We start from the raw sequence: 21,104 nt of genomic DNA on the forward strand, positions 1-21,104 counted from the left end.
TCCTGGTTTGGCACACTGAGATGACGGGAGATCCGCGAAGGGGCGCCAAATTTGAACCGCGGCCCAAAATGACGACGACGTAGAGTTGGTTTAAGAGTGACGTGCGTTGATTTCTCACCCTCTGCTCTTTGATAGTTGCTGAAGTGAGCAGCGATACTGTCTCAGTCGTTCCTCCTCGAGTGTGTCTTGAAAGTTAAAAAACAGCCAAAAAAGAGGGTGATGTCATTGGGGGTTAAAGTCAATGGGATGCAAACTGGACTTCAACGTGGAATACATCCATTACTCAAACCCTCTCTCCCTCGTCTCAACAACAACAACACAAAACCCATCCTCTGTTCCCCTTCTTCTCACCCTCCAGCTTGACCCTCTCTCCAGTCAGTGTGGCTAATCTTGGCGGACTCGGGGGGGGGGGGCGTGTGGTGGGAGGGGGGGAGGAGAGAGAAGCTGGAGAGAAACGAAAGGCGGAGGGGAAAAGGACCTGTACATCCTCTGAAAACTTTTCCACGAAGTCTGCGGGAGCAATGCCGATTCCCACGAGGCGGTCGTTCTCTACCTTGGGCTCCCCGGAGGTGTTTTTTTTGGAGGGGAAGTTGCGTCTGCTATATGTGTCCCGGTTTCGAAAGGTAGGCGATGAGAGCGACCACCACCCCCACGTACACACCGGTGCCTATAGTGATGGAGAGGGCGGCGAGGAACAGAGCGCGTCTGGAGGCGATGTTGGCCAGTGGGAAGTCACCTTTGTTCACCGCCTTGGTCGTCTAGGAAAGGAGGAAATGCAAGAAAGGAAGAAAGTCAGATACAGTTTGGAGCGGGACTTCGGGAGAAAGGGCGACCTATTTTTTATTTCTTTTAAAAGAGCCGTGATTACAGAAGCTGTCTATTATTTTTTTGTGGTTGTCTGAGGAGAATATGCAACTGGAGGGAAAGAGGGGGAGGGAGGGGAAGGAGAGGAAAGAAGGGGGGGGAGGATGGGGGGCATTGACCGAGCTCGCTCAGCGCAACCCAGGAGGGCTCATCGTGCATGACGGGACTAAAAAATGGCAATTAGTGCGAAAATGTCAAGGACTGGAGGTTCTGGTCGTATCGGCGGGTGGCTCTGAATCATAAATGACATCTGAGAAAAGCAGATTTATCATAATTAAAGGGAGAACGGGGGGAAAATTTAAAGAAAATACACTGACAAAGAACCGCAGAGATTCAGCAACAACAAAAACATCTTTCACAGTCGGACACGCCGACAATATGGAGAGTATATTTTTGACAGTGCTGCTGTTGTTTTGGAAACTATTATAGGAAGATGTGGGTGATATGTCAACAACACGTGCTCAAAGGTGAAAAGATGAGCATTGTTATGCCTTTTTGAATCCTTAAGAAGCAGGTTATTCATGGGCTCTTTTGCATTAAAACAACAACCCCCACCAGCTTGACCCACTTACCGAGTATTTAAGGTTATAGTGTGTTTTTACAGCCCCCTATAGGCACATATGGATCCTCTGTGTGGTTTGCATTAACCATTCTGCTTAAATTACAGTTTGTTTTCACTCAGACTGACCGCAGTACAAACCAACTTCAATCTTTTAGTGCAGTCGGGTCACTGCGAGTGTCCTCTTTAAAGTTGTGCGTCTTTTTTTTTATAAAAACAATTGCCAAAACTATTGATCACAGCGGGTTTAAGCGATCTCCACACGATATTCAGAGCGATGAAGCCGCTCTGTGTGTGTGTTCTCGTCTCTGTGCTTTCAGTGCATTTTAGTGTATGTTTAGGCTCTACGTTATGCCTCACATAGCACAGTGACAGCTGGTAACACCATCCCAACCCAACGGCGTTGTCCTTGACAAAAGCCCCGCCCACTGCGGTCCCCCTCCCAGGTGAACGCTGCTGACTGCGAGCCGTCGCGTGGAGGCCGTGGATATGTTCTGAGTGTCCAAAAACAAGCAACTTTTACAATGATTTCATACTTTAATAACTTAACGGTGCCCTATGGAGTTCTCTTGTCAACAGTATTTATAATATTTAATCCTATTAGGACGGTTCGATAAAGCATTAAATCCCCGTTAATGAGTGAGACGGAGGAAGTGAGCCGACCTTTATGAGCCAGATAGGACACATCGGCTGAAGGGATGCTTTCAGGGCTGCTCGCTGCTGGTGTTATTCCATACCAGATATGAGTACTTTGCTTGAAAATAAAACAATCGATCGAGGTTTCTCTTGTTTATCCTGCTCATGGTTGCTGTGTTTACGCTGCGGTGTGTTCAGAGGGCCGTCCGGCTGTCTTACTCTTCCGATGCACTTGCTGGCCACGAGGGAAATGGAAAGAAGAGAGTCTCTGTTTTGGATTTGTTGTTTTTATGCTTAACGCTGAACAGAGTGGAAGAATTGAATTGTCACAAAGCCGCTGTACGGCTTCCTCGAGTGCACTGGTTCTCAAACTGTGGGGCGCGACCCTCTAGTGGGGCGCGGAGGTATTACAGGTGGGACGCAGGAGGAGATGCAGATTGTTTTTTTTAGGACTCCTTTATTAATCCCACAGTGGGGGGATTATTCTCTGCATGTTACCCATCATCCTTAGTAATGAAGGATCTTTGTGCCGCTGTGAAGCTCTGGGGCTTCAGTGTCTTGCTCAAGGACACTTCAACATGAAACTATAGGGAGAAAACAGAGATCCAACCGGCTTCCTTGGTAATCTTTTTTGCCACATATGAGTTATTTTTTGCACATATATACCTTTATTTGCATTGTTTTAACAGAGTGAGTGCACATGTTATTAGTTTTTGTCAGATGGAGCAATCTGGTTTACTTAAAAGAGATTTACATTTTCTTTAATCTATTCATTAAAAAAGCACGGATGGAGGAGTCTCAAAAAGTTGGACCATTTTGTTCCCATGTTGTCGGGGCGGTGGGGCCCGAACATTTTGCTTCCTCCAAAGTGCGGCGGGAGAAAAATTTTGAGAACCACTGGTTCAGTGTCTTCCCTCCTCAACTGACTTCATAATAATCTCAAACTAATGAGAGGAGGTGGTATCAATGCACCACTGTAATGTATTGTAGCTATTACACAAGCCATCGCTCACTCTGTAGAGCTAAATTTCCTCCCGGAGCGCTCTGAAATGTGGTTTGCGAGTGTACAAAACGACCTTCGTTCCTAATGATAACGGAGCTGATGGTGTGTGGATGTGATGAAGCAGACAGCAGGACCTCCGACTCGGAGGCCACGGTCATTTCTTGCAAACAAAACAAAAAAAAGCATGCCCCATTCATTTTGAAAGTGGAGCTGAAAAAAACAAAAGACAAGGTTACGTTTCTTGTTCACGGCTGAGGTTAAGGGGACTCGTGGCTGCTCGTGATGATGATTTTGTATCTGGCAGTGGTGATGAATGGGAAAATAAACGCCAAAGCAAGGCGCTGCACAAACCAACATTTGGTTTCTGCTCTCAGCCTGTGGATGGAAGAGGATCAAATGAGGGGGGTTCTTTGCAGGATGCCTAACCTTCCTCATCGTCGCAGAATGAGGACTTTGGAGTCGAGCCACTGCCTCTCCTCATTTAGAGGAGCCAGCTGGTTCAGGTACCTGACCCTGGTGCTCCTTTATTTTTAGCTGTGCTCTGCACGGCTAACTAATGGGAGAGCCTGAGGTAACTAGAGAGACTAGCAGTTCATATTCAGTAGCTCATACACGAGCTACATGTCGCTACGACTGCTTTTTCTCTCCAATTATTACAAAGATGTGTTTTCTTTTCATTTTTTAAATACATATTCATATTAACTGATGCCTTTTCATCTGTACATTGTATGTAGAAATACTGTATTATTCATAGTCTCTGCTCATTTGCACTACAGTCATGCAAACAGGAAAGAGCATCCACTTCAGATAGTGAACCGACTCCCGTCCAAACTTCATTTCCCCCCATTTGGCTCCGCGTGCTTGTGCTCTCGGTCTGTACTTATCGAGCAAGTTAACTCAGTACGGCGGATGCAAATTACAACTGACACAAAGTGGGATGTGTCCTGGGTTTTAATATTAGAATAATAAGACAGCGATGGCACATTTCCCTGCAAAATGCTGTAAAAAGGCACCAAAAACAGGACAGATGCCTTTTCTAGCTGCGTAATGGGCTACTGACGCTTTTCAAGTGGTTTATGTTTGTTTTAGTCCACTCAGATCTTCATTGTAACGTTGCATGTCTCCCTTTTAAGAGGTATCGTTAGGGTACGGAGACATTTATTAATGATCAGATATGTGTAACTGTATTTATCACCGTCTTAATCTGTCTTTCGCTGTGCTAAAGGCACAACACACCCTCCTCATGGAGCAGCCATCGTTCCATCTCACAGCCTTTAAGCACAGCAGCTCATCACCGAAATGATAAATAAATAATAAATGGAGAAAAAAAAAGCTATACTTTCCATTTTCAGTGGGAAAAAAACACACTACACGTGAGGTCTTTCCCCTCCTGTGCACCAAATGTTTCATTAGTGCCGAGGCTTTGGAAGACAATGCCTAATAGTCCGAGATAAAGACGGCCAGAGAAAGACTCTTTAGATTAAAGCCCGGAAAGGTCAAGAATATCATCTTGAAAAAGGACGGAGCCTTGAGCTTCCGTGTCAATACTGTAATTATTGAAACAAAAGAAGAGTTAGTGGAGCCTTTTGGGAAATTAGGTTGGAAAGTCATTGATTTTTATGTAATTTCTCCACCGAAAACATTTATTAATCAAATGCTTTATTCATCATTTTCTCCACTGAACACAGTGCATTGGTGCTCTTGAGGGTCACAACTCTGAATACTATAATGTGGACAAAACAGATGAGTACAGCGTGTGTGTGTGTGTGTGTGTGTGTGAAATGTGCCGTATATACAGTACGTGGTTTTTTCCTTGAATCCCCTTGAGAGGAAAATGACGGCTTTATCTCCACAACCTTGACAAAGTGATTGAAATGTGGTGTCATGGAGAAGCAGATAACATCACAGACTTCGCTGCACAGAGACTCGCACTGCGGCGCGCTCTCGGGAAGCCAATTCAGCAGCCGAAGCAGGTTTTTATTCTCAACAAACCACGAATGTGTCTCTCTCGCTCCCCTCCTCTGTGCCCGTCTTTCCACCTCCAACACCGACACGCATACAAATACTGTTCAAGAAAATAAATAATTAGCTCATCAATATCCATCCATCATGATGACTTGTGTGCCGTAAAATAACTTCAGTGGAGCCTTATTCACATCGCGAAAGATCCCCTCCCTCCCCTACACACACACACACACACACACACACACACACACACACACACACACACACACACACAGATGTCTCTGAGCCGAGGAAAAATTCATCAGCCTCTCTAAACAAAACATTCACCCTATTAGTGGCAATAATTGAAACTCAATTCTGCTTCTCTATCAAATGCTCCGAGCTAATTCCAGCCGCCAGATATTCCCGTTATTTTAGTCATTATCAGTTGTGTGTGTGTGTGTGTGTGTGTGTGTGTGTGGGCGATGAGTCCTGAAATAGTAAAGCACTGTTTGCCATAAAGACATGAACACAGGAATTAAAGATGTAGTCTTCGGCAAACGGGATGTGAAGCAGGAAGCAGCATATGAATGCAGGTTTTTATTTTCTTTGCAGACGCCCCTCCCCTCGCACTCCTCGCCGCGTGGGAGGTCACGCGGCGCCCTCCGTTCTCTCAAGGTCCGACCTTCCGTTTAGACAAAAGCGCCATCGATCTGCCGTCCGCGGACTCTATTACAGCCGCTAAGCTGCTGCAAACGCCCTCGCAGTAAGTGGCCGAGCCGATGCGTTATCAATTCTAAACCTCAAGCCGCCCCCCCCCCCCCCCTCTTTGTTTAATCCCATAATGCATCTGCATGCGCTGCCCCGGGCGAAGGCCGAGAGCAGCGACGGCAAATACGGTGAAGTTGGGATCGTGCAAACTTCCTTAAGGCTAGACTCTACATCAACGTCACAGACCTAGCGTGCGACATGATTAGCTCCACATATTGCGTTGTGATTGTGTTACCAGGTGTGCAGAGTTCACAAGTTCACTGTTAAAAATCGTACCAGATCCCTTTTTAGCGCTAAATCCTGCGGGATTCATTCATTTCGTTTGGGGGGCGGGGGACGGAGAGGGGGCTCCGCGAACGATTGGATGAAACGGAGACCGGTGAAGTGGGTTATTGAGCGATAAAATTAAGCGACTCCCGCTGTATCTTTTCCCTGACAGCTCTCCTGGACGCCACCTTTCTGAAAAGGAGGAAGATTGGCAGAAAAGTCATCCATCCCTAAACACAGCCATCACTTCCCCGTAATTACCCGGGAAGAATCAAATTAGCTCCTGACAAGATAATTCACTGACTGCCTTCATCTGCCCTGGACTACTCCACCCCCCCCCCACCCCCCACCACCACCACCACCACCTCCCACTGCGGATAAGTCGGCTAAATACTCAAGCTTCTGATAAGAGTTTATAGTCAAAGGCAGGAGAATTTACTTAAAAGCTTCTCAGTCTGTAGTGTGTGTGTTTACATGTGTGTGTGTGTGTGTGTGACAGCTAGCCATTGATGGCGCACTTATAAGAAAGAGAATTGAATAGCGACAAACGAGAAGCGATCCCTCGGCTCTTTGGTTGACTGGCACTTCACCAGCGGAGTTGTTTCCTGCAACGAGGGGGGAAGTCCAGTTGCCGTCCATTACGACAACTGTTGCGTGCGGAGTTGCCGATGTCGGCATTGAAAAACGATCGCCGGCGCCGTGACGGGTCGCGCCGGCTCGTATCTGTTCCCTCTGCAGTTCATAGCAACGTGGCTTCGTCTCCCCCGTCAAAGTAAATATCTCTGGCAATGAGTCAATGCTGCGTTGTCTACTACCCATTAAGGTATTGAACTTTAAAGCTCTGGGTAAGATCTGATATCTAAACCGTAAATAAAGACAGCTAAGGTTAAAAAAACAAGAAAAACTGTGCAGAAATGTGCACCGGTTGAAAGTTTCCGAGAGAAAACCCAACGTTGTGAAGCACTTCTCGCTTTTAGTGTGTTTTTCAAGCATTTCCTCCCACAAATACAACAGCTCAAACGACAGCTCCAGCCCAGCTGTTTGAGTGCTCATCGCCTTTAACACGTCGGCACACCTGTAATTGCCTTCATGTTCCATCCTCTTGAAAACACTACCATCAAAGGCTGTCCCTCTTCTTAGTATTCGTATCGCCGCCTCTTTTTTTGGGGTGGAGATTGCAAATAAGAGGCTTGAAAAGTGATTCATATGCTCTTCTTGAAGGTGGCTTTCGGCCTGTTTGCAGAGGATCAAGCAGCAATTACAGATTGGTCTTGATTTATTGACGGCTGGCCCAGCAAAAAAAGGCCTTGCGTTGGCAGCGAGAGTCCTTTTTTTTAATGTGTGATAGGCCTTCATCTTTCGGTGATGAGTCACAGAGCGGAGTATGTGCATGTCTGTGTGCATGTCAACAATTTGTGCGTGTGGGAGGATGCACCGGCTTTATGTTGAACCTCGACAAACAGACACAGTATCATTTAGCGGCATGTGTGACACACTACAAATTTTGAGGGCGTCTGCATTGTGTGTGTGTGTGTGTGTCCGTCCTCACCCCCTGCGAGAAGTAAAACGCCGCGATCCCCAAAGGCCAGAAACAGCAGAGCATGGAGAAGATGGCCAGGCCCAGGTGGTCTCGCGGAGGGACGACGATGAAGTTGTCCTCGCTCTCGCTGTCGCTGGAGCAGTCCGTCTGCGGAGGACAACGCAGGTCAAAACACACGTCGGCTTTGTGCGCCGAAGGCGGACAGCTGTTGCAATGCATGATGGGTGACGTAGAAGTGAACCAACAGACGGAGTTTGACGTTTTGGGCAATAGAAGAGTCCATCGATACATCACTCGTGTCTATACGGTACATGTAAAACCACAGCCAGTAGCCGGTTAGCTTAACTTAGCTTAACTTTAGCATGAAGACGAGAGAGAACAGCTGGAAGGAGTCTGCTCATCAGCTTATTGAAGGCTCACTAATTAAAGGGACAGTTCACCCCAACATTAATAATACATACGTCCCTCCCCTTAGCTGTTGTGTTATTTATGTACATATATTGTTGTGAGACATTGGCTGTAGAGATGTCTGCCTTCTCTCCAATACGATGGGACGTCATGGCACTCGGCTTGTGGTCGAAGCACCAAAGTTACTGTTGTTCTTGGACCAAAGTTTGGCAAAGTCTGTGGATTATCTCGAGTAACTGAGTCATGATTCCTGGACAGAGACTTTGCGGCTGAGTTTTGAAATGTATTTTCTAAATTGTTTTGGCGCTTTGAGGACCACGTTCCAAGTGCCGTAAATATTTGAGAGAAGGCAGACACTTCTGTGGACGATGTGTCCAAAACTAGGCAACTCAAACCAAAACAGTCTGGACTGAAATGTATTTATTTGTTCACCCCAAAATTCATTTTGGGATAAACTTTCCCTTTTAAAATGATGATTCATATGTTGTTTGTTTGGGTTTTACTGTGAAAATGACAAGTCATGCTTTCACAAGGAGGTCATGATGGATAGATGGATGGACAGTTAGATGGATGATGGATGGATGGATAGAAACAAGTCATGCCTTCAGAAGGAGGTTATGATAGATAGATACATAGATGGATAGATACTTTATTTATCACCAGGGGGGAATTAGTTTGTTACAGAAGCAATCAACTTAAAAAGAAGACATAAAAAAGACACACTAAAAAAATCAGGAACGCAAAAGACTCAATTTATACAAGAAAACAGTAGAGCCGTTTGATTAGGGAATCAAACGATAAAGAAAGTATGTGCAGCGTCTATGAAGTGTGTACAGTAACTAACTAATCAACAAAAGCGCTGCGAGGTCCGTTAATGTTGATGTTGATGATCTGGCCAGAGGTGATTTATTATAAAGTTTAATGGCGGTAATGTTCGGAAGTGGCAACTTCCCGGCCAAGAAACAGTCCGTCACATAATCCCCCATTAAAACACAACGTATAATCCGTGTAATTCACACACCTGCGTTTATATGGATTAAATAAACAAGAAACATTGTGTTCAGAACTTGGCTTTCGAGGTGCCGGTATAGTCTGATGCTGTTAGCGTCGGGCGTTGTCCGTCTGGCTCTTTTATCCCCCCCCGTCTGCTTCCAGTCAGATAACTGGGCTCCTGGCTGCAGCTTCACTATGTTAGCATTCAAACAGTGGCCTCAATCTTCTCATCAAGCTCTTGGCGAGCAATGTAATAGGAGTACTTCCCAGAATGCCAAACTATTCATTTACAGGCAAACCCTTCATAATTAATTGCAAACTTCAGAAAAGACATGCATAGTTTGGTGGTTTTTTTTTTTTGTTCTTCCCTCGTGTCATATCTTGTATCTGTATATTCGCAGCATCTCTTTGGGTCAATCAGAATCTGTGAACAAAAGCAGTAGCACACACTGTCAAAAACAGTCAGTGCATCCATTTCCCCTGTGAAGTTTTGGAAAGGTTTGATCATCGGTCAAGTGGATTTGCAGGCAGGCATGTGGACAAAGGCGGATATCCTTGTGGAAGATGAAGGATTTTCTGTCTTTGTGTACAGGTAGAGGTGATTTTTGAGTCGACGCAGAGGAGAAAGAATCTGCATTCACTGAGAGAGAGAAAAAGCTATTTTGTGTAATGGGGAAACAAAACATAGACGAGTCACTTGCATGCCGGATCATTTCGTTCCCCCGTAATGTCAGAGCTCGTATTCATGGACTTTTTGTGACGGGCCATTAGTTTCTCATTAGTTTTGAGATATGCAGATTCCTACGTTTTGGCGTGCAAACAACAGATGGCATTAAAAGAAGAAGAAGCAGCAGCTCCGGTGGATACGGTTGAAGGTACACTTCATTTCAAATGGGAAATAGTGATGAATCAAACACACCTCCTCCCTAAAGCTTTATGGAACTATTTCACGCTCCATGCAAAGTTCCTCACATGAAACTGAAACGCCTTCAGCGAAAGGAGAATAGACGCTCGTACATCTGCATACGGTTTCGGGGGTTCTCAGCCGTGGAGGCACGGCAGAAAAGATCAGGATGAGTTACAAATTTCAACCGTATGTTCAATTTTTTCATAACCACACAACCTTTAACGTACGTATCTATATCTATATCTATATATATATGTATATATAATGTTTATTCTGCCCCACAACAAAGGCAAGACTAAGAATAGAGATTTATTTTCCAGGCCGCCAGTAATGAAAAGAAATCACAGATTTAGCCCGCGGTTTCTATACAAGCCATTAAGCCGCATCCTTCACACATCATCCTGTTTGAAGGATGAGCCAGCAATAGGGTGGAACATGAGAAATAAATGAAAGAAATCAAGGCTAACAATGTACTGTTGTATCGCAGAAAATGAGCCTCAATGTGAAGCTGAATATTTCATCATATCTGATGTTTGGTGGAGGGGATGTGGGACAAAACACGAGGACATCATCAAAAAGCCCAATCATCCCATTTCAGATGGAAATCTAACAAAAGGAAATGCTCGTCCTTCATTTTTATTTGACAATCTGAATCAGTGGGTTTATAACTCGTAATCCCTTCGTCTGTTTTCCTGCTTGTTGTGTACCTATCGTTGTGTACGAATTTGTATTTTTTGAATCCGAAGATGACGTTTCCCTCTTCACCCGCAGCTTGGTGTATTCCCTCTGGTCTAGTTCAGGTGCTGGAAAAAAACATTTTGCCTCACCGGCACCGGGCTTGTGTCGACCTTTTGGCTTAAAAGAAAGCTTTAAAATCCACTTTCTGTTACTGATAACGTGGGGTGGGACTCACCAGAGGTCCCACGATACAATATCGTCACGATACTGAAGTCCTGATACGATATTATCGCGATACATTGAGTATTGCGATATAATGCGATTTATTAAATTTTTTTAAACCGGCAAGTTGTCCCCAGAGGAAAACTTTGTCAACAAATGTGTCACCAGAACGTTTAGAATTGATTAAATAAAAGATCGATACTCGGTTTCTGTGCATCGATACAATATCGCCACGCAAAATATCGCGATACTGTGCTTTATCGATTTTTCCCCCGCGTTATAAACACACTAACAATATGAACATACTTCTGAGGCATCATGATGTGCTTACAGCATTGTATGTTTAAAGTTATCAATCATTCATAAAGGCTTTGATCATAACATTAAATATGATTCTACTTCATTTTTGGACGCTTTATGTAAAGACACTTTATTGCAAAAACAATGCAAGACGCAACAATGACCACTTAGCCCTGAAATAACCTCATCATCACATCATAATGCACACAGATATGGAGATTATAATACACCGTGCAATAATGAAGCATTATGATACTAAAGCGTACGATCATGGGACTACATACATAAAATGCTGCTATTCTTGTTATAAAGCATTATGAATATTTATGAATACTTAAGTATAGTTAAACATTGCATATAACGCATTATTGACATTGGCGTCATAAGTGTTACCAAATTAGTTTATCGTGTTTACGGTTATATTTTCTTTGAGGTGAAGGAAAACAAAAGGCAGCAGGAGGATCCTCTGAATTCTGAGTGTTACTTTTATCTTGTTAAATATGAAGCTACATCTTAGGGAAACCCTTCTGGGAATTGAGGCTGAATAATTTAAAATGAACAACGGCGATACTTTGAAAAACATGTAATTCTGTTGTGTTTGTGTGATAGTTTGTGTGGTGGTGTTTGCTTTGTATTAAAAGTTATCCTCACTGGGTGAGAGTGTTGGGAGTTCATTTGCTTTGAGGGGTGAAAACATTTTCAATTAGTTTTAATAACACGTGGCGCTGGTGTATCATGTTACTGGATGGATGGTGGGGATTAGTGCGCGCGTGGCTAAAATGTGTGGGGGCCCTGCCCACTAATGGTAGGAAAAACGCACACAGACACACACACAAGCTTTCTATGTTAATCCCCCCAAAAAACAGGCATCCTAGAGGACAAAGCGAGTATAATAAACTCCCAAAAAATCGAACGAGCAAGCAAAAACTTCCTAATCCGTCTCTGCGGCCTCAGACAATGCCGCTCTGTGCTGTCGAGCTGACGAGCTTATGACCACAGACGCCCCCCTCGGCCGAGATGATCGATATATTCCCATAAAAGAAAGAAGAAAAACAAAAAGGTCATAACGCGCGAGCGTAACGCGACTCACATTCTGCATAATGTCATTCTGCATTCGCGGCCTGGAGCAAGCGACTCCGGAGCGAGCCCCCCCGCGCTGCTCGGCGCCTCAGAGCCGACTGACAATATCTACGCAGCCTTCTGGCTGTTTGGAGAATGAAACCATACATCATCGAGGGATACAAGCTGTTTGGTTAGCTTAGGCTATCAGGGAAAGAGGGGAGCGAGAGAGAGGGAGGGAGAGAGAGAGAGAGAGAGAGAGAGAGAGAGAGAGAGAGCGAGGCGGAGGGGGAAGAGAGTTAAGCGAGCGGACAATAAGGTCGGATGGAGTCCGAGCAGACAGGAAGTCATCGCGCGGGCCTGTCCGGATGGACGGGGAGGACATGAATCATGAAACTTTCAAACGTCTGCAGATAAAAAATTTCAAAAAACAGGCCACCGATCCCTCTGCAAAGCTGCCTCGTAGAATCATAAATATGTCGTGTGTATGATCACACCGTGATCTTGTATATTTTTACTCAAATCCCTCTGAAGAGTGCAAACCGGCACACGGGTCAGACCGACTGAAGTTTGGATTTACAGAGAGGCCGTTTGAGTTAAAGTAAACAGAATTGTGTTTACCCATTCCCTACCTGTCTTTTAATAAGCATGTGTGTGTGTGTTGACAGTCGTGTGTGCCCTAACGTCCTAATGACTATGCATGCCGCTGCCGCTCGCCGCTCAGACATGTCCTGTGGGGTGTAAACCCTGTCGACATGCGGCAACAGGCTGACAGGTAATGAAGAACTAATGGATGGTTTCACCACTCAGCCGTGACAGCGTAACCAAGAGGAGGGCTTGTGTAATTTATTTGTTGTCAAATTGGCTACAGGAAATGTCCCCCCCCCCCATCCTCCCGTCCCCGTCCACTTCTGCTGTTTACCTCCTGCTCTTCCTTCTCTCCCCCGGAGATTTGTGTCTTTGTACCTCGTTTTCATTCTTTTGTCTCGATGTCAAGCGAACGCGTCGCGCCTCCACCGCCTGAGCGGCGGGCAGGCATGAAGATGAAGATGAAGATGGCGAACGTGCATTTTAATGTCGGCTTCGCCGCGCGGGAGGCGTCTCGCGGCGTCTCGCGGCGTCCAATTTATTTGATTTTGTTTTTTATTTGCGACGCGCCAGCGTGCTTACGAATGCAGACGAAGCGAGGAGCGTTCATGATGTACTCACGACAGCGAAGTGGATGAATAAATATCGTCTTTGTGCACATAACGCGACAGCGAGTAGACCCAGGGAATCCGGCTGGATGTTACGATACATTTGCTCCCACACATTTAGTCTTTTTCGTAAAACCAACCCTGTCAGCACTTTTTTTTTTTTTTTGGCGGCCATTTGAATTAAACACATCAAAATGAAACAGTTTTCTTAATGTGTCACTTTGTTCTGCTTCTGAAGCCTGATTTACGTTTCCGAGAGCTGAATCCTTAAATGACATGCCTCAGGCCTCTATTAGGAAATCCCTCCTCTGCTCGTGCTATGCAATAACAACATAGTCAGCGAGATATATTTTTATATTTTAGTTCTGAGCAGTGCTTGTCTGAGCGTATAAGAAGAAAAAGCAAACTGCACGGCACAAAAACACGTGTTACCGAAGACAGTGAATGAAATTACGGCACCCTCAAAAATGAAAATGGCCTTTTCAACCATTTCATGAAACAAAAACCAGCGCCTGAGATTAAATAAATGAATTGCTTTACTGTGCAGCCACACAAAGGTATAGAGGTCTGGATGCTGAAAGAAAAACCCACTTTAGACCCAAAAGGGAATTCAATTACTTGGCTGAATGCATAAGCAAAGTTAATGAGCGAACGCCATTAAAGATGCAACACGGCACAGAAATTCACGTTTTCAGCACATTTCACAATCCACGATAGAGGGGAAGTGCACACTGGGAAATCGCACAAACTACAAGCCCGATGTCATCTCGTGTGCCGCGTCCATTAGCAGAAAAAATGCCGTTTAAAAAAAAAGAAGGGAGCGGGCACACATCATTAGGATCGCTGACCTTTTTAATAGGCCCGTCGTATTTAATTAAATTTCGACAAAAGACGGCGTGCGTCCGCTTGGCGTGAGTGTCATCTGCAGGTCATCTGGCCTCCTTGTCTGTCTGTCACAGTTCTAGCCGAGGCGCTAGTCAGTCTTTCCCCTCTGTTGCATCCTAATAAAGCATCAGGTGGGGTGGAGGGGGGAATCGATACAGCACAGTATCGCGATATTTTGCGTGGCGATAATGTATCGATACACAGAAGCCGAGTATCGATCTTTTCTATCAATCAATTCCAAACTTTTTGGGCCTGGAATAATAAAATCTTTTTTTTTTTTGTTGTTTTAAAGTTTTCCTTTGGGGACAATTTGCGGTTTCAAAAAAAGGTAATAAATCGCAATACTCAACGTATCGCGGTATCGTGATAATATCGTATCGGGACTTAAGTATTGTGACAATATCGTATCGTGGGATCGTATCGCGATCCCCAGCTGTGACTATAGGGTTTTGTCGTGAGGGGTTTGTAATTTATCAGACGCTGTGATCGAACGCCACCTCGCTGGTCAAAAGAAATACAAGCTTTGCCGCACGCTAAACAGGAACCCTGTGATTTACACAGTGCTCGGACTCTGCAGCCCTCTGAAGCTCACCGCACACACACACTCAGTCACGGAGAGTGTGTGATCGCAGCGATGAAAGCCTCGTCATGATGCGGTCCTCTCAAACATGCATTTCAGTCGTCGGAGTGTGTGTGTGTGTGTGTGTGTGTGTGCAGGGAGGGGGGTGTGTACTACCTGTGGTGAATTAATGAACGCAATATTTGTTATTTCTCTCTCGCCTCCCCGGCCCCGTGGCCTCTCGTTGACAGGTGTGCAGTTCTAGGAGCGTGTAATGAGGCCGCGGCGCGGGAACGCCGCTCATCACGCTTTGGCATTCCCGTCGTGCACCGTAAACAAGTCGAGATGCACGCGCCAAAGCGTGTTGTTGATGAAATCGCGGATTAGATCTGACGGGGAAATAACAAGTAGCGCTTGTCCCGTCAAACCAGAATACCTCTTGTACACGCCGTGTTTAATTAGACACGCTTGATCGGGCCTATACGAGGCGTTCAGGGGACACTTTGTCTGGCCTGGGACCTTCTTTTCATGAGCCTGCCCCCCTCGCTCTGCCCTCATCTCCTGCCTATAACGACGTCTGTGTGTATCGCTCATGAAAGCGTAAAATGCCCCCGAAGCAAAATAAAAAAAGCTTTAAAATAAATGTGTTTTTATGTCGATAAAAAGAAGGGTTAAGCTCTTATAGTCCACACTGAGCACATCGATGGTGTTTCATCAAGCAGCAGCCCCCCCAACCCTAACCCCACTTTAAAGCTGCAGATGGGACTGGATTAAACAATCTAAATATCAGCTCTGAGACTCTCGGTCCACACAGCAAACTCCAGATCCAAAGGTTTTAGCCACAGTAGAACTAAACAAACCTCATGTCCAGATAGATGTCGCTCTGAGTTTAAAAGCGTTGGAGCGAAGCAGCGAGCGTCTATAATTTAGATGGCGATCAATGAGCCCGTGCATGTAGCCGTTTAACCTTTTGGAAAACCGTGTGCGAAAATCCTCCCGCGTCCATTTTTAAGTCCCAGCATGCTCCATGCAGACAATCTTTCGGCATAAAATACGTAATTTTTTCCATTTTTGAAACCGAACGACACAGTTTTTTTGACTAAAACTCCTTCCTAACAGGCCAAGGCTTTGATTTATTGTGATTATTGTTGCATATTCTGGTTCTTTAGGTCCTAATCTTTCCAAAAGGTGTCTTATTGACCGCTCCAGGAGGCATTTTTGGGGAATCTGGCTCATTACATGCTCATAGTTACGATCAAAACATCTTTTTGAAGTGATTTTTTTGAAGATATAAATTGCCCAAAGACTTTGCTGAACAAGTAGTGGAATTAATTTGGGGTTCCTACAACGACTCAAACACAGGGGAAGAAACACTCAAACACAGGAAAAAGGAGGTCTGGAGCCGACATTAGTTTTCAACGGGTTAATATGTTGCGTTACGTGTTCACACACAATGAGAAGGTGACCTGCAGGAGTCATGCAGAGAGCGACTATGAGGCTGAGAAGCAAACAGATGACTGATTATACATACATCACTTCTTTTTCTTAAAAAGCTTCTTCTCCCCGAAGTTTCTTTTTTGAGTAAAACGGCTGAGTCCATCGGGCTGAAGGACAGTCATTACGCGACCGTCCGCTCAAACTGCTCAGATTTATAACAAGTGATCATCCACGAAGGGCTGAGATTACTCCAAACTCGTTGCATTACAGAAGCCTTTCTCTCGTTTTTTGAAACTTTTTAATACTCTGAGCTGGCGTTCGGGCGAGGATTAAGGAAGCGCCAGTGAAGTTTGGCGAGAGACGCGACGCTGTGCTACTTCAGGAACTGTGCTCCAAACCGAGAATGGGGAGACTTCTTCTTTTCAGCTTTTTCAAACATAACTCTCATATTATCTCCATTTCCTGGACGGCCCAGCTATTCACACCGGCGTTCAATTGTATGTTACAAATGTTAAACGCGCTGCTGCTAAATATTACTAAAGTTAAAGGAAAGAGAAGAACCAGAGTTTGAGAACTCGTCTCTTTTTAACTATCGCTGTCGCACAACCGAGTGCAACGCGAGGAACGTCGTCCAGGAGCCAGTGTGAGAAAAGTGTGCGCCATTATCCCTCAAATTTAAACAAATCTCCCCATCTCTGTGATTGTCTGCTCTCATCCCCGTCTTCAAGTGCGGCCATTAACTCCTATTAGCTGCTCTGTGATGAGGTCGGACAACGAATCTGATGAACGAGCTCCGAGAGATTACAGCCCGGCCTCGTGCGGCGGGTTTTATTACGTAGGACAGTGGTTATTTCTTGCTTTCTATTTGTCTGCCTCACGTTACGAAAAACATATGAGAACAAATCCTGTTATTACATCACATTTAGCTTTTATCCAAAGAGACTTACAATTTTTTATTCTATACAACGTAGACACAGCAAATCGGGGTTAAATGTCTTGCTCGAGGACACATGGACAGGGATTAGAGGAGCCAGGGCTTGAACCACCGAGCACAGTCACAGTTCATATGATAATGTTTGAGCATGTGGAGGAACGAGGGGATGAAATATCGATGGCCGGAGTTTAAAATCTATCTGCGAAGTGGAGGAAACTTCCTATTGATCCACTTTTGGTGTATTTTTTTTTATTATGTTTTGGGAATCCTTAACAAATAGCATTCTGCTTGAAAACAGCATTTTGTTTTGTTATTCTCCAAAAAGGGTTTTTTTTCAGATAGATTTCAGATTTCTCTCTTCGGCCTTCGATATGCTCAGATTCCAGATTTTCTCGAACACCTCATCACTTCATGTCGTCACGTGAGCTGGTGTGACACAATGCATGTATTAAAAAAAGTGGAACGGGTCCCAGATCCTTGTGCCGCTGACTCCCTCTCACTCTGGGAAGGTTACAACCAATCAACCTGCACCAATCGCTATAATTGTGACACAAATCAACCTTCCCCACCCGGGAACGCTGCCAACTGCGGTCCGGCGTTTAATCCAAAGTCTCTTTTAATGGCGGGCAATTGCTTTTTCCCGCAACACCATTTTGTGTCATATTCCTGAATACCGTGTACTAAATTGTCCGTCTCTGGCTCTTAAATGTCAGATACTCCGGTGCACTTTTTTTAACTGAGGAGCATATGTAAAATGATGTTTTCAAAACTGTGGAAACGCATGTTTTCTTTGAGCTTGAGCACTCAGGGTCTGAGGGAGGGATAGATGTCGGCAGTAACGATATACAGTATGCTGCGTAAACTTTCATAATTTGCCTCTGCACAATACCAGGCATAGTGTAACTAAATAAAGTCGAAGCAAACAATCCAAAGTTTTCTTCAATGATTATTTCTTCACTTTTCTGAATAATTTGAAGCCTCATTCTCAAAAACCAGAGTTGTCAAAGTCAGAAAGGAGTCAGGGTTTTGAATCTCTCATAGCTCTTTTTTTTTTTTTTAAAAAAAGAAGAAATTATTAGTTGAACTGTGAGATTTGACAACCGGTAGTAATTTGAAAAGGCAGGCGCAGACAGAGATATTTCAAAAAAAATGTCATTTGACTTTTGTCTCTTATCTTGCCCCGAGCGGAAATGAAAAGGTAGAAAATAATATGCCACTTTGTCTGGGATTTTCACAACAATTCAACGTCTCAGATTTGCTCAGGCAAGAATAAAGCGCTCGAGATGCCTGACTGGATGATTGACTATTCATGCAGCGCATATGAAACGTGAAATATTGGGATTCGACATGGTAATCCACCCAATGTAACACCTGTGAGTCATGGGATCTGTAAATCAGATTAAGGGACTTATTTCTTCCTGGTGCATGTAAAAGGTAATTCAACAATTAAACGCTATTCTCTGACACGTCACAATTTCCTTTACGTTTCCGGAGCCCCGATGCGAAACCTATAATTTATGTAGCTCACAGAGACAAACCATGAGATGAATATCCGCGGTTAGCGGAGGCGAGCGAGCTTTAAAAATCCAACGGGCGGACTCGAAATGATCCGAGCGATCGCTCTGTCAGTTCCTGCTTAATGACAAATGGGACATTAACGAAAAAGATTATATGACACGGGCTCACGTCGGGTGCTGCACCCTTCAGGAAGGGAACAATGTGTGTGCACTGAACTGCAGCGCGACGACACTGTCGATTTAATGAAGGCGAAAGCTCAAGTCCCCTCAGATTCAGTGAGACGGGATAAGCCCTCCAATCAAAACCGGCTCTGATTTAAAAGGCTGCACAGGTGAGGCAGAGGGCAGATGGATATGTATTTATTAAAAAAAACAAAACATCTATATATTTGATTTCATGCCCACGCCCACGAGGCATTAGCACTCACATTATGATGCCAAAAAAAAATCTGAAAATTTAAGCGGCGTCCATTTTTATTGAAATGTTCCAGAGTGGCACGACTTCCACATGCTCAAATTATTATGTGAATGGGAAATGGACTGATACATGCAAATTTAAAATCACTGGAGATGCTGTAACAGATGGCAGGCAAATAGAAAAGCAGAGTCTTATCCCCAGCTCAAGTGCAATTTCTCATGCGGGGGAAAGTACATGTTTCCATTTTAGTGGGCCGAATACACGCCTTCAAGATCAAAGCGGGCGTCCTGCTATTTACTCCGCTGTAGCCATTACATGTGTTTCCATCCATTAGCTGCCCCTCAACACAATAGTTTAACTTGTCAGTGTCAGAGTTTGCAGTTCCAGAAATCCAGAGAGCAGAACTTCTGGTTATTTAGAAGAGGAAGTACATTCGTCCAGTTGGCTGTTTTAGGGGGTTCACACAGTGACCCCTTTCCATCGTCTGGTAGCAGAAGGAGTGCCAGAGGGTTGGTTTGTAGGTACATTTAGTCTCTAGTCTGCCTGACTGTAGGGAAAGTTTGCTTATCTCAAAGAAATCAGCTTTTCCTGACGTTGCCACGATCTGACTGACGTGTGTGCGAGTGAGTCGCCTCCAACTGATAAAATCACCTGGACCACATCTCAGATGAGAAATCCTTCTTTTTAGACTTTGGCTTTCCTCATGTGTCTGGTGTCCGGACCGATATGTGTGTGTGAGACGACACAGAAGACGCAACAACAATGGCGGCTGCTGAAGACACTAGCGTGGATCCCGCAGTAGCGTGGTTCATATCAGGATCGGAGGGTACTTCTTTATTGGGAAGGGAGCAGAGGAGGGCACCTCTTCTCCCAACTGACATCGTCACGAGTTTGATTGACAGATGGTGTAGCCAATCACTTGTCAAGTCTCATTAGAAAAGCGCTCGCTCTTTTCCAAACGGTTTCCAATGGGTGGCCTCTCAGATGCTTCTGTGCAACAAACCATCCGGCGGGTCAGGTTTGTTTTAAAAGCCTAAATCAAGCCCACTCAAAGGATGAAGGTGTCACTGAAAAATGGAAATCCGGGACTTGTGCTATAGAGACGAGTTCAGCGTTACCACCAGTAGCCAAAGGTGTCGCCAGATCCAACGAGAACCGAAACCTTAAAGATTATAGTCTTAAAATACACGATATTGCAAACCCAACCGTTGCTGAGGATCTACCAGCACTATGCACATGGATGAGTGCTGTAAACTGCTGTTCCATGCACTACCTTTGCCAGGTGTGTCCACACACAGAATATAGAGGATCCACCACCTGACACGGAGGCGCCCACTGACGAGCCCCGGAGCAACCGTATGGTTTCTCCCAACGTGCCTGCCAGCAGCGAGACGACGGACGAGGGAGGCGGAGGAGAGAGAGGAGGGGGGTCCGCTTGGCAGACCTCCAGTGCTCATTGTACACTTGTTAAGGCTGGAGCTGATAAAAGGAGACAGATTAGGTTGTCTGGGGTTTGTTGTTTTTTTTGGCACAGAGGGGCCTTTAACGTGGAAGGACGTTAGCTCCGCGTTTGTCTCGTCGGGCCTCCGAAGGCAAAATCCTCTCGGCTTTAATCTCCGACGCGGAGGGCAGAGGGCACGACTGCGACCTCGCGAGCTGAGAGCGATGTCGCGCCTGGCTGAGGGCTCTTCATCACGGGCTCGCTGCTCTTCATCACAGGCCCGCTGCTCTTATTGGACTTTCAGCTTAATAACTGTACTGCTGTTTTCCAATATTCCACTCAAACTGAACACATGCAAGTTGATAAAAAAGTAAGGAAAGTGGTGTTATCTGAGGATATACAAACACGTCGCTTACGGTATGATTTTAGAAAGTAATAAAGGGAATTGTTATGTGGAGACGTAAGCCCCCCAAAAAACAAGGTTCTTGACAAAAGGAAAACATTTGTTGAAACACTTTCAGTGACTCGTACACAGGGTTGATAATTGGATGTTGTTTTTTTTTGCA

At 44.9% G+C, this 21,104-nt stretch overlaps 1 protein-coding gene across 1 annotated transcript in view; it reads right to left on the reverse strand.

The window, feature by feature from the left end:
• Positions 1 to 423: 423 nt before the first annotated feature.
• Positions 424 to 21,104, reverse strand: part of syndig1l (synapse differentiation inducing 1-like) — a 32,842-nt gene continuing 12,161 nt past the window's right edge. Inside the window, exons 3-4 of the mRNA XM_068577668.1 lie at positions 7,594 to 7,731; positions 424 to 758 (exon numbers count right to left, since the gene is read on the reverse strand). Of these exons, the coding sequence (XP_068433769.1) occupies positions 600 to 758; positions 7,594 to 7,731 (297 nt within the window). The 3' untranslated portion in view covers positions 424 to 599. The remainder of the gene's footprint in view (positions 759 to 7,593; positions 7,732 to 21,104) is intronic.

Source organism: Clinocottus analis, unplaced genomic scaffold (genome assembly GCF_023055335.1).
Source record: "Clinocottus analis isolate CAN_PGR_092001 unplaced genomic scaffold, fCliAna1.0.p SCAF_15, whole genome shotgun sequence".
Taxonomy (NCBI): Eukaryota; Metazoa; Chordata; class Actinopteri; order Perciformes; family Cottidae; genus Clinocottus; species Clinocottus analis.